At 33.4% G+C, this 14200-nt stretch overlaps 1 protein-coding gene across 5 annotated transcripts in view; it reads left to right on the top strand.

Moving 5' to 3' along the window:
• Nucleotides 1–14200, top strand: part of Rap1gds1 (Rap1 GTPase-GDP dissociation stimulator 1) — a 124373-nt gene that overhangs the window by 36900 nt on the left and 73273 nt on the right. For 4 of the 5 annotated variants that reach the window (XM_047567049.1, XM_047567051.1, XM_047567047.1 and 1 more), the window contains exon 3: nt 11678–11800. In XM_047567049.1, the coding sequence (XP_047423005.1) occupies nt 11678–11800 (123 nt within the window). Of the gene's footprint in view, nt 1–11677; nt 11859–14200 lie in introns of those variants that run through there. The other variant, XM_047567052.1, reaches the window with a different exon arrangement.

Raw genomic sequence — 14200 nt, 5'->3', positions numbered from 1 at the left:
GAGCCTCACTCATCTAACCACATCTAGTACATCATGTCACATCATCACAAGAGGAGTTAGTATAGAATAGTAAGATATTTTGAGAGAGAGGGAGAGACCACATTTGCATAACTTATTACAGTATATTATAATTGTTCTATTTTATTATTTTATTGTTGTCAGTCTCATACAGTACCTAATTTATAGCTTAACTTCATCCTAAGTACCTGTTTGGGGGGGGGGGTCATATATATATATATTGGGTTTGGTACAATCTATTATTTAGGCATCTACTAGGTGTGTTACAATATATCCCCCATTGGTTCAGGGGAACTGATATAAATACTAACCCAGTTCATTCTCTTATAACAGAATACCATAGATTGGATAATTTATAAATAATAGAAATTTACTTCTTGTTCCGGAGGCCAAAAGTCTAGGATCAAGGCACTAGCAGGTGTGGTGTCTGGTGAGGTACTGTGTTTTATTGATGGTCCCTGATTGTGGTATCCTCACATGATGAAAGGTAGAATAGAAAGATAGAGACTGACAGACATAGAAGTCCCTTTTATAATGGTATTAATCTACTCAGTTCCCCCAGAGTCCTACCTCTTCAAACTATCATTTGGGGGATTAAGTTTCAGCACTTGGATTTTGGGTAGGATACAATGTGTTAGTTCATTTTTCATCACTATGATGAAGTACCTGAGTCAGTCTCCTTTGTGAAGCAAAGAGGGTTTTTTGCCTGTTACAGAGGACCAAGACCAAGGGGCTGCATCTGGTGATAGCTGGGGTGGTATAGAGTATCACATGGCAAGAGTCAAGGAGCATGTATATGTTTACGTGTCTCTTTTCATCTCCTCCTTCTTTTAAAGCCACCAGGATTCAACTGTTGGAACTCTACCCTGATAACTTTATCTAATCCTAATTACTTGCCAAAGACCTCAGTTCTAAACACCATAGGTGGATTAATTTTCTTCTTTCTTAGTACCTCATCATGGGGACTACATTTCAGCACATGAAGCTTTGAGGGATACACTGAAACCATGAAACAGTATGTCCTGAATGATACACTGAAACCATGAAACAGTATGTCCTGAATGTGTTAAGGAATATGAAATATGTAAATTGACCTTTTTGTATAATGAATGAGAAATTAGTTAATATTTGAATAATAAATTTCTCAACAGAAACTTATAATTTGATGCTTAAAGATAGTGAAGTAATAAGTAGATTCAGTTGACCTGTTTTCAGTATCATCACTGGGATCATTTTTGTTTTTTCTTTTACTCCTTTATTTTTATTTTTTATTTTGTTCTATTTAGTTATACATGACAGTAGAGTATATTTTGACATATCACACATGGAATATAACTTCCCATTTTTGTGGTTGTACATGATGTGGGGTTACACTGGTCATATACGAATATAGGAAAGTTATGTCCGATTTATTCTACCATCTTTCCTGTTTCCATTTCCCTCCCTTCCCTTCATTCCCCTTTGTCTAATCCATGAACTTTTGTTCTTCCCTTCCCCTCTCCCCATTCCACCCTATCCAGTCCTGTGACTGCCCCCCAATTGTGTACCAGCATCTGCATATCAGAACATTTGACCTTTGTTTTGGGGGGATTGACTTTTTTCACTTAGCATGATAGACTCCATTTTACCAGCAAATGCTATAATTTAATTCTGTTTATGACTGAGTAATATTCCATGGTGTATATATACCACATTTTCTCTATCCATTCATTTGTTGAAGGTAGACTCCATTTTACCAGCAAATGCTATAATTTAATTCTGTTTATGACTGAGTAATATTCCATGGTGTATATATACCACATTTTCTCTATCCATTTATTTGTTGAAGGTCAACTTGCTGGTTCCATAGCTCAGCTATTATGAATTGAGCTGCTATGAACGTTGATGTGGCCACACACTATAGTATGCTAATGTTAAGTCCTTTGGGTATATGTGGAGCAGTGGGATAACTAGGTCAAGTGGTGGTTCCATTCCAAGCTTTCTGAGCAATCTCCATACTGCTTTCAAGATGGTTACACCAATTTGCAGTCCCCCTAGCAATGTATGAGTATACCTTTTCCCCTACAACCTCACCAACATTTATTGTTACTTGTATTCTTGATAATTGCCATTCTGGTGGAGTGAGATGAAATCTCAGTGTAGTTTTAATCTGCATTCCGTTAATGATTATTGGTGTTTGAACTGGAAGATAAGAGCAGTATTGGGCTACTTTTTACTTAGTATTGTCCTTGAAAGTCCAGGTGAGTTGTGTTTTCTCCAGAATGCTTTTCTTACACAGTCTAATACCTTCACTTTCACCTCTTACATTTCAAATTTCCTAAGTGCCCTTTTGTCATTATAGAACAAAGATTTATCATTAGGTAGATTTTAGAATCCATAAATGAGACATTTGGGGAAATAATAAAATTTATTGAGTAACTTTTTTTTAATGGAAGCTTCCTTATAAAGCATACATGTTGTTCTTGTAATGTATTTACTTAGGTTCAAAAATTTATTTTGATATGGTATAAGGTAAGGATCTAATATTTTTTCTAGACATTCAATTTTCTTAATATCATATGTTTTTAAATCTATTCCTTGTTGGTTATTGATGTTCCTTTTAGCCTGTGATGACCACATAGTTTCATACAATTGCATCAGTATCTGGGTTTTATTCTGTCCCATCAATCTGTTGTTTATTGTGCTATTACCATGATGTTTCAGTTATGGTAACTTTGGAGTAAGCTTCTCATTATTAATCTGTCTTGAAACTTTTTTGTTTTTATTATTCTCATGGATATAACTTCTAGAAGCACTTTGCCACATTCCTGAAAAATTTTATTGGAATTATGATAAGCTCCCTTATTTCCTTAATTGGCCTTCATATCATGACAAAGAGACATTTGAGTACTGTTACAAGATGGTAGAGCAAAGGTTGACAGTATGCTTTCCTAAAATCTGTGTGGCTTATTTGTGTTCTTAATGGAATATTATCTGTTGAAAGGGCTAAGATGATTCTCTTCTGTAGGAGCAGTGGTGTATTGGTCAGGTTCACCAGAGAAGTAGAACCAATAGGATGTGTGTAATAAATAGAGATTTATTTTAAGGATCTGTCTCATGCAATTATGGGACTTGGCAAGCCCACATCTGCAGAGTGAACCAATAGACTGGAGACCCAGGGAAGAAGCAATGTTGCAGTTCAAGAATTCCCTCTTCCTTGGGCAATGCCATTCTTTTGTTCTGCTAGGTCTTCAGCTGATTGGATGAAGCCTACTCACCTGTAGAGGGCAAATCTGCTTTACTCAACCCACTGACTAAAATGTCTATCTCATCCAGAAACACTGTCACAGAAACATCCAGAACAATGTTTGACCACATGCCTGGTTACTGCAGCCAGCCAAATTAATACAGATTTAACTGTGGCAAATGGAATATACATTTCTATTTAAATATCAAAATGAATTGTATGGTACAATAGTCAGGTGTTGTGATAACTGCTAGTGAAAAGAGCCATTGGAATTAGAATTTTCTGTACAAGAATATATAATTGGTTTTACTGAGATTTTTTTCATGACCTACATTTTAATATTTATTGTAATAAATGCCAAAATGAGGTTTCAAAAGGCAGAACCATTTTTTTTTAATAGAGCATATGGATTCAAAGTCTAGGTTTTAAACACACAACGTTCTGTGAGGCAAATTTTTATTTTAGATGCTTATAATTTTCTCTTACCCTAGTTGAGTGTTACATATCTTTTTATTATACTAAAGGAGCAAACAGAATGTTTTCATTTGGCTCATAATAACTTAGTTATGGATTGATCATCTTTTTTTTTCTGATGTGCATGTGGGAGGGATAATATAAAGGCAAGGTAATTTTCTACAATGATTTTTGAAGGCTTAAAGAACATTTTTGCATATGTTTGCTTTTGAAAAATATTAAGACCTGATTAACTTAATGCAAAGTGAAAAGTTAAGTCCTTGCGTGAGCTAGTGATTGGTAATTCTACAAAAATATGTTCTTGACTTTAAAATTTTTGATGAGAATTCCTAAAATATGTCTGTCTCTTTATAAACCTGATCCTCTTTTATTTTAGAAGTAATTACAGCTACAACATCAATAAAACATAACTGAGTTGCTTTATCTTTAATATTCCCATAGCAGTTTATACATTTCTCTCTTCCAGCTTATGTCAATATATATTCATTATTTGTATATGGCTTTTTCATTTCTTTAGTTATAAATTCTGTAAGGGCAGGGACACAGTTCTGTTCACCTACCATTAACTGGGTACCACTATATATTAGTTGCTAATTGCCCTGGAGAGATTAGTCATCTAGATAGATAAATAATAGGTAAGTTTTAATACAGTATGGTTAAAAGAGTCATGTACCACAGAATGGCACGTCTTCTGAGTCTTGATCACTAGATATGTATTGTGTAGGTGTACTCTTGTCTTTCTCCTTCTACCTGGCTTTTCTTCACATCTGAGACCATTTACAACTTCTTAACACCGGTAGCATTCAGCTGCTGACTCCCTCCCCAAAATTGCCCTGTGATATAGAATGTTGCTATTACAGGCTTAAGGTCTCTAGCTTCAACTGGTAATTCTGTAATGCTTTTACATATTCCTTCTTTGTAAAATGTATCTTTCCTCCTTTTTTTGCTTAGAATATGCTTTATTGTCCTTAAAAGCTCAGCTCATATTACCTTGTTTGTGAGCATTTCCATATTTATACAACTGTATCAATAACATTGAATTGTGATAATGTACTAATCTCTCTCTTTTTCTTAGTAGACAGCTTACTGAAAATGATTTACATCCTACATCTTACATTTCTATAGGGATTCAGTAAAAACATACTTTCCTGGGATGATTTCTTCCACTCCTATGTCCCTCACTTATAAGTATATTCTAACAACTGGGAGACAGTTGCAGTGTGATGTGTATTTGGGTAAGCCTGAAGAAGGAATGCTGAATTTTGAAAATACAGTGCACTTTAGCTACATAATGTGAGGACTTGAAGAACATCCCAATGATGTAGGCCTCATGTGGAAAATTACTGAGGTGGGAAGGAACTTATTTCAGTAAGAAACTGAAAAGCTTGATGTCACTAGCAGGAAAAGGTCAAGAGATGAAAACTGGAAAGTGTAAGGGATCAAATTATGAAAGGACTTTTATGCCATCCTAAAATCATAGAAAAGTAAGTGAAAAACCACTAAAAACTGTGGTGATCATTTAAAGGACGGACCTGAGGATAGCCGTGAAGAAGAGGACACGTTTTTCTGAGACAAGGGTTAAGGACAGTTAATATCATTGGCTGGTCTAGGTGTAAAGGAACAACATATTTTTGCTCTGAATTACCAAGAAAGATAATGCTTGACAGTGATGGAGATAGTAAGTGTTTCAAAATATGAAAGGAAATGACTACAGAATAAAATGATTGCTGAATGTTGAATAAGATTATAAAATACTGATTTGTAGTGGTACGAATCCACTATTAAATCTAACACATTTAATAATATAAGAACTATTTTTAAATTGGGGACTATGAAATAGTATATAGCTAGAGCTAGAGTCATAGTATATAGTATATAGCTAGAGTCCTTTAGTATCAGAAGATTTAGAAGTAAGGTGAAGGTGGGGTTTTAGGGAACTTAGTTAATACTAGAATTGTAGAAATCTTTGTTGAGTAGGTATGGATGAAATTAATTGTAGAGAGAACTGATGGAAAAGGAGAAGATGAAAGAGGTTTCCATAAGTGTAAAAATTTAACAAGGAAATAAAAGACATGATATCAGAAATTGATTTCCAAATTTAAGCTTTCAAACAGAGCAGTTCTACATGATCATGAGACCCTGGGTGTGATATTGCAATGGATTGTTGAAGAGCAATGGGAATTGGGTCATATGTTAAAAGTCAGGGAAAGTAAGGCCAAGTTATTAACCATCTCAGAGTTTGAGATGGTGGCAGAAATTGGAGGTGGAGCAAGGAAATTGAAAGTAAACTATAGTGAACTTGAGGGTTAGAATATGAGTAATGAGAATAGTATAACATTACCAAATGGTAGAGGCTGAAAAGAGAGAAATTGTTTTTTATAATGTGCTTTTGGATAGCTAGACAGCAATGGTAGTCCTCTATTGAACATTTCTCAGGTACATCTTAAGATGACATAATGATCCATTCAGCTCTTTTTTCTTTATACTGAGGTTACTATAATGTCAATTTTAAGTGACTCAACTTTTTTATTGTTGTTGTTGTTGTTTTATTTTTCTGTGTCTCCTCTTGTTTCTTTTGTTTTCCTGGAAAAGCAGAGTAAATTTTATTTTACATTGACTTGTAGTTAGTATAACTTATAGTTAGTTTTAAATGAATCCATTGGATCACTCATTCTTTTAGATGTCTTATTAAGGAAATGACTTATTTGTAAAGCAGTATATAATCCTGTAGGCTCACAGTAAACATTAGGAAATGAAGGACTTCATAAAATCCTGCAGATGCCAAATCTCTTCAGCTTTGTTTACTTGATATATTCCTCCAGGGTATTTAACAGTAGAATCGAATGGATCCTTAACTGAAAATGTTCCTTTGCTGTGTTTTGTTACACGCTCATTCTCTTGGTCTAAAATGCACAAGTCCACACTTGGATGGGGAATGAATCTACAGTAATGATTTTCACCTTCTAGGTGAATAATTGTAGTTACGTACTCTGCTTTTACCACAGTCACTAGCACAGTCCTTCTGGTGTTTACTTTCTCAGTAAATATTTTTATTTTTTAATAGTACAATTTTTAAAATTTTAGCAACTGCTTTTATGACCTAGTTAGTGGTAATTTTAAAGAAAAAGTCAAACTAGCATGTCTCCCTGCTTATTCTGGTGAGATTTCTAAACACAACTTCTACTCCCACAACTTACATTATCCCTGGAATTGAAATGGCTGTAAGACTATCGAAATCATTTATTGTAATTTTATAAAATGAGTCTCACAACTTAATCTTTTAGTAAGACCTATTTCTGATGATGAGTCATTGTATAAATGGGGTTTGTTCTGTTCTTTCTTTTCATGACTGCATACATTCTTTTCTTTCTTGCATCTCTGTTCCTTTTGTGTGTTTAAGATCTTTCTGGGGGAAAAAGGTTCTCATCATGAGAGAAATGTCATTTTATTCACACATACACCCCCACATATTTCATACGCTTCCATTTTCTTTTAGAAACATTAATTTCTCATTTGTTGGGCCATGAATTTACTTTTAGTCAGCATATTCCTCTTACGTGTTTTAAACCCACTTCACTTTCTGTAGACTTGTTACCTTTCTTTTCTTGACCCAGCCTCATTTTAACTACTCCAAAATAGTATACATCCTTTTCTTATTCAGTTATCTTGCTTTAGTTCTTATTCCTGTAAAATATGTTAAGTAAGAATATTTTTCACTTTGTGATTTGGCAAGTGTGGTCAAGGTGTTGTGAACAATATATATATTCCAAATGACAGTTGTGGTAGACAGAGCACCAGACTAGGAATCAGAAATACTGGTTTCTTATCTTTTCCAATATAATCATATCATATAGTCATCTTTATGATATGAAGAACATGATTGTTCATGCCTATCTCACATGACTTTTAAAAACAAAGAGATAAAGCTGGGTCCATAAGAGTGAATGGCTTTTGATCAGATACCTTTGAATGAGGGCAGTGTAAGTCTGAGTAAGAATTAACTAAAATGTAGGGTGGATGGGGCTGGCATTTTATTTTATTTGTTATTAATAGAAGGGTTAGTTTAGGTTACTCTCAAGTTAGTGTGGTTAGAGATAAGAGATAGGATTGGAAAATATGAATGCCTTTGAATGTTTATTTAAAGGTTGTGGAGGATCACTTAAAGATTTAGAGAAGTGGCAAAATTTGCATTTCTTGACGTTTATTTTGTATCATCATAGATGACAGATTGGGTATAGGGGAAGCCAGAATGGAGATAGGGAGACTTTTAAGGCTGTTGCGTTGAATAAGGTCAGAACTAAGAACTTGAAGTGGCAGGAATGTAGAAAGGAAACAATAGATGTAAAAGATACTTGTGAGATGGAAATCTTTGGAACCTGTGTTCTGATTAAATGTGGGTGGTAGGAAGGCATTTACTAAAAGACAAATTTATAATTAATCTATGATTTCTGGCTTAGATTCCCTACAATTCACTGAGATAAAAATCAGAATGAATTTAAAGCAAAGAGTAAATTAGGTTTGGGATATGTTAAATGCGAGATATTTATGGTATCTCCCAGTGCAAATATTTTGTTTCCTATTTGATAAGAGAGAATTTGGGACTTGGTAGTAAATGAAGTCTTGGATTTGGATCAGATTGCCCAGGCATAGGGCCAGATTTCTTTGTTATACCTATTTTTAAATCTTCCCCTTGAGGAATGTACAGTTCCTCAGAAGCCAGGATACCCATGGTCCTTTGAGTCATATTACTGGTCCTTTTAGTCAGTTCCAAACCTGAGTTCTCACCGAAAATAGATCCTCTCCACAAAGTCTTCCATAAGGATCCTTAGAACATGTAACATCAAAATACCATTGTTCTCATAACTAAGCAAAACTTAAAACATCTTTTATTATGTGAAATCTATATTACCAATTTAATCTAAATACCTTTTTAACCAAATGGAGTCATAGTAACAGCATTTTATTTTTATAACTTGTAGTTGGTGTTTACTTATCAGATGCTCTTATTAGTTTGTCTTCATGAAACTATATGATAATCTAATAAATTCAGCTTATTATGATAGCACCCCTGAAAACTCCCTGTTGATATTTAACTGAGATAACTATTTTAATGTATTTAATTGGTTAGCATTGTTGGGAACTTTACCGTTTCTCAAACCATAATCTTAAATGACAAGTTCCTGGCTATTCCCATCTTCTCCCTTCTTTGTCCTATCTAGTTATTGTCCTTGAGGTGTTGTAAGCATTGTGCTTTAACTTCTCTCCATACAACATTGTAACCTGGTTTCTTAGTTTACTCTTCTTTCCAGTTTCTTTGACCTGAATGCCCAGTTTTAAGTGTCATAACTGGGCTGCCTCCTTGTCTTTAGGAGGCCAGATGGGGTGTAGAGATAGAGCTTTCAAGGACTGCACGGGCCCTGGGCATGACTCCTACATTAGCTTCTACATATCTTATTTTAGAGTAGTAATTGCCCTTTGTATTTGGGTCCTGCAGAATTCAAAGGGTGCTTCTAGCTGCCTGTAATTTGTAGGCATATTCAAACATTTTATATGACTGCACCTAAGTATGAAGGAGGAGAAAGATGTTGAATCGATTCTAGCAAATGTGAGTCATATCAAAGGAGTATAGTTAAAAATGCCAATAGTAGTCTGGCTAAAGATAATGAAAAGTCTACCTTTCTTTAAAAGAATCCTTGATCACGGTGCCTTTTTAAAAAATTTAGTTTTGTTTTAATAAGTTGGTATTTATTGGAACTTGCAAACACCAACCTCTGATTTTTTTAATTCATTTCAGGGGTGCTCACAAACATCTGAGAATGTCTATGAGTTTGCATGTAAAGGTACAGTTTGAGATGTAGTAGGTTGCCAATGCAGAAAGTACATATAAAATGAGGTTAAAACTTGGTATTTATTGAACCGTGGTGTTTTCATGAAACAGTAGCATTTTGTTTTTTATATTTTTACAACAAAGAAAAAGGGTAATTCCAGATGGTTAGATTCTAACCCTTCACAGAAATCCACTTGCTAGCAGGTAATACTATTCCCAAATTTTTGATTCCTGTTTTAGCACAGCTGTTCTCCCAATTGCTTTGATTGTAATCTGTGGAAAGTCTTACCAGAGAGCAAGAGTTTGCATTATTTTCCCCTTGCCCCTGACATTCAGCTCTGATATTTAGCCATTCTTTTAGTTATATAGTTAAAATGAGGCATGCATGGGTGATTTGCAGTTAGCTCGCCTCCACACACACAAATGCCTCTGCTCCACATCTAATCATGATTCATGCCTTATGCCAGACTCTTGCTGCCATCCCAGTACCAGCAGATGGTGGGGCTAGACCCCTGGGGCAGCCTGACCCAGTGTTGCAGGTGATATGTCTTCTGGTAGCAGTGGTCAGAAAAGGAAGCGTTGTTTGTTTTGTTTTGTTTTGTTTTAAATGGCAAGTTGAGTTCAGTTCATTTTGGCTTCTCGCTTTAAAAAAATTAATTAATGAACATTAGGTGTTAGATTTTCAAGTGATTCCTTAAAAAATTATTAGTCCAAGATACATAATAAAAGCATATACTGGGAGTGATACATTATTTTAACTCAGAATCTTAGGTACTAAAGGGATGCATGGGATAACAGCTTTTAATTTTTTATCAGAACTCATAATTAGAGATACATTTTATATATTACAAGTATGCATATGTGTACAGTCACTTATGCTTGTGTGTATACATAACCCAAAATTTCACTGTTTTACCTTACAATGTGTAGTTTTTCTCCTACTTTTTATTGGTAGTGTTAATTCTGTCTCTAAGAAATTGCTGGTAATCATTCACCAATAAAATTTCAGAGCTTGCTAATGAGTTGGGACCTAGAATTTGAAAAGCACTGTATTATACAAACAGTTGGCACTTACTATTAAAGTATATTTTATGGGTTTTTCTCAAATTATCCTATTAAAATTATTTTCATACTCTTGAATCACATCAGCTGCCATTTACTTAAGAATTTTGTAGTATTTTCCATTATTTGTATGTATATGCAAGGTCTAAAGGATATAGAAGAGCCATGCATAGAAACAAATTTAAAATTGAATTTTTTAATGCATCTTATCTTTAGACACATACCAGTTCTCTTTATTATTTATAAAGAGTAAATTTATTTCCTTGAGCTTTTATTTTCATCATCATTCCTGTTATCCTTTATTTTAATAGGTCCTCTTTCAAAGACAGATACATGAAATAGTTTGATTGTATAGGCTCCTTAAGGAAAGAAGTTGGAGACCTCCTGAATTTCTGTATGACCAAATAGAGTTCTGAATGCTATAGATTTTACTATTTCCTTTCTTTGTTAGTGGCAGTTGGAATGAGTTGTATGAGAAATACAGTAGTCATATGGAACTATATAATCTCAGCTATCACTTGTTCATTATATGTAAAATGAAGTAGGGATTTTGCTCATTATTATTTCCAACTTTTTTTTACTTGTTGCAGTGCTGAAGTTTAAACCCAGGGCCTTGCACATGGCACGCAAGTGCTCTATCTCCAGTCCTATAATTGTCATATTTTAAGTGGCAATATCGTTATAGAGAACAATAGAATTTATATAAAGCAATATTCTATTATAGCTGTAAAAATTCAAAAGGGACATAGAAAAAGCATTCCTGTTCTGAGTAGACAGACTTAAAACTAACATTAAAAGTAAGTGTTCTCTGTAAATGATATATTCAGAAAGAATCTCTTAATAGTCTGACTGTAGATAGACAAAATATTATAAAGTGTTTTTTGTGATTAAAACCTAAGATCAATCAGTTCATGGAGCAGAAGATAATTTTATATAAACATACATTTGAATGTATGTCAAAACCAATTTCTATTATGGATAGGAAGATTCTTGAAGAATTTATTGCAGATTACGTTGTCAATGTTAGTATTAAAGATTTTCATTGAAACTCTTTGTATTATTTCTTTCAGATATGGAAACAAGTGAAAAAATGCAAGGAAGTGGAATACTTCAAGTGTTCGCAAGTCTTTTGACTCCACAGTCTTCCTGCACAGCCAAAGTAGCTAACATCATAGCAGAAGTAGCCAAAAATGGTGAGGTTTTCCTCAAGAACTTTTCTGCTGGGAACATCTTCAGTTTTACACCTTACTTGTCAGTATGTTTATTATGTTTTAATTTTAGAGATTAGATTTTATTTTCTATTCTCCTTTCTTTGACTTTTTTTTCATGTAATTGTTTTAAATGACTACAGCTATAGTCATTTAATTCATACATTTCTCATTTGCTATTTCATTCCTTCAGAGAGGAACTAAGGGAAAGCACTGCTAGTCTTAGCTATATTTGCATTATTTATTACTTTGCATACACAATTCTTAAGCTTGTCATTAAGTCTTTCATCTTCATTGTCACAGGAGAGTTACCTTTTCTGATATGTATGTTGATTTGTGTTATATCCAGAAAGCCTTCCTTTTTTTTTTTCTATTTTCTTTTTCACAGTCTTGCTTGTCCTTCTGACATTGGTGCTTGACATCAACAGTGCAGTTGGAATGTATGTTCTGTTTTCTGCACTTGCTTTCCTGGAAAACATCTATTTCTTAAGTTTCCATTTAAGAATATTTTGGAAAAACAGCAACAGCAAAGTTAGATTGGTATAATACTTAATTTGTTATTTATGGATTATTTATATCCAGTGAGAGATTTTTTGGAAGAATGATAGCAGAAATGTTTACGTATGATTTTAATTCAGTCAGTTTGAGAAAACACTGCATTCCTAAAGCAGTTTTTTAAGCATGAGGGAAAGCCTCATGTAGTAATACCTTTAGTGTGCTTCAGTTTGTCAAAGTTTGATATTTTTTTTAGGCCTCTCTTTTTTAGTATGTTGCACACTTTAATATGTTCCATATTATACTTTAAAGAGAAGAAATTTTTTTAAAATTCTGGTTTCATTTGGTTAATCATCCTTCCAGGTGGCTTTGTAATGTACTATTATGTATCGTTTATGGCTGTAAAAGTGTGTTCTTATGTATGTTCTTGGAAAATAGTCACAGAATGGTTTTGTTTAAAGGTTATCATCATGCCTTTAGGCTTTAATTAGGCTGTATATTTTGTTGTTGTTACTTGTATGTCACATCTAAGAATCAAATCTAGTTTAAATATGGAACCTCTCTAGACATTGTTTATGTCTTAGCCCAATCCTATCAAAATCTTCTTAAATACAAGTATCTTGTTTTTTAAGATAGGTAGTTAATTTTAACCTCATTAGAATCATACCATAGATTTTCAGAAATCAGTGTAGAGATACAATTTTTATCTTAAAAACACTCTTTCTTAAGAATGGGCACAAATAATTTGGTATATAATCAGAAATTTTGGATTGCTGTGAAATGCTCAATATATTGCTCTATATGTTCTTAATATCATTGCTCATAATGCTTTGTCACAGTTTCATGACAACTGCTACTAGAGGTTTTTTTCTAATAATACTCTGTGTTCTAAAGACATAATGGAATTTTTAGCATAACTTTAAATCAAAGGCTAATGAAAAGGGTGTATTGCTAACCTCTACTAGTTAAAATTAAGAATATTCATTGGATGTTTATTGCTTAATGACCATATTGCTTTTTTTCAAGTGACCAACTGAGAAAATAGATCAGAATTTTTTTAACACAAGTACTTATCATCAGAAATACAACATGATCCAACAGACTATATTAATTATGCTAAAATTAGCATATACTTCATAGATTCAGAATAAACAAAATATATTTAAATATTTTTGTACAAAAAGAAGCCCTAAAAATTTAATAAATCTGGCTCTGTGCTGACATTCATACTTCAAAGGATTAATAAGATAATACATGCAGAACTTTAATGTGGGAGGATAGCTATGACCATCTTTATGGTAAAAGATTTTTAGACCTTTTTAAATAAAGCATTACCTTATATAAAAAACTTGACTGATTTGGGGCAGTGGAATAATAAGCAAGATAGGAAGACTATATGAATACTTCTTCCTTTTCAGAAATAGGCTCTGAAGATAACTAATAATAATTTTAACACTACTATTATGTGCCTTCATTGTGCCAAGTATTATGTACATTATTTCAAATTCTGTGACAATCTGTTTTCTTAGGTGTGAATCAACTTTGTTTTTAAATTTTGTCATTGAGATAGTACGATGCCTATTCCTTAAAACCTATGAATTGTATTTCTGTATTGAAATCCACACATGATACAAAAATAAAAAATAATTCTGTGTTATATAGATATACATATATACAAATACTTAATAATTTCTGCTTTCCAAAACCTAATGACTTTGCTGACTTTGATTTCTACTCATTATTACTCTGTATGCATTTTTATTTCAGCCTCCCTTTATAGTATTCCCCAGCCTCTCCCTTCTCAAGAAGTTTTTTTCAGTTCTCTGGAGCTCAGATTGCCAAGAGTGAGAATTTGATTTTCCTTTAGTTCATCACCATTACTGTGCTTAG

Source organism: Sciurus carolinensis, chromosome 10 (genome assembly GCF_902686445.1).
Source record: "Sciurus carolinensis chromosome 10, mSciCar1.2, whole genome shotgun sequence".
NCBI lineage: Eukaryota > Metazoa > Chordata > Mammalia > Rodentia > Sciuridae > Sciurus > Sciurus carolinensis.
The sequence above is the reverse complement of the archived record's forward strand: the minus strand, read 5'-3'. Positions and strand labels throughout refer to the sequence as shown.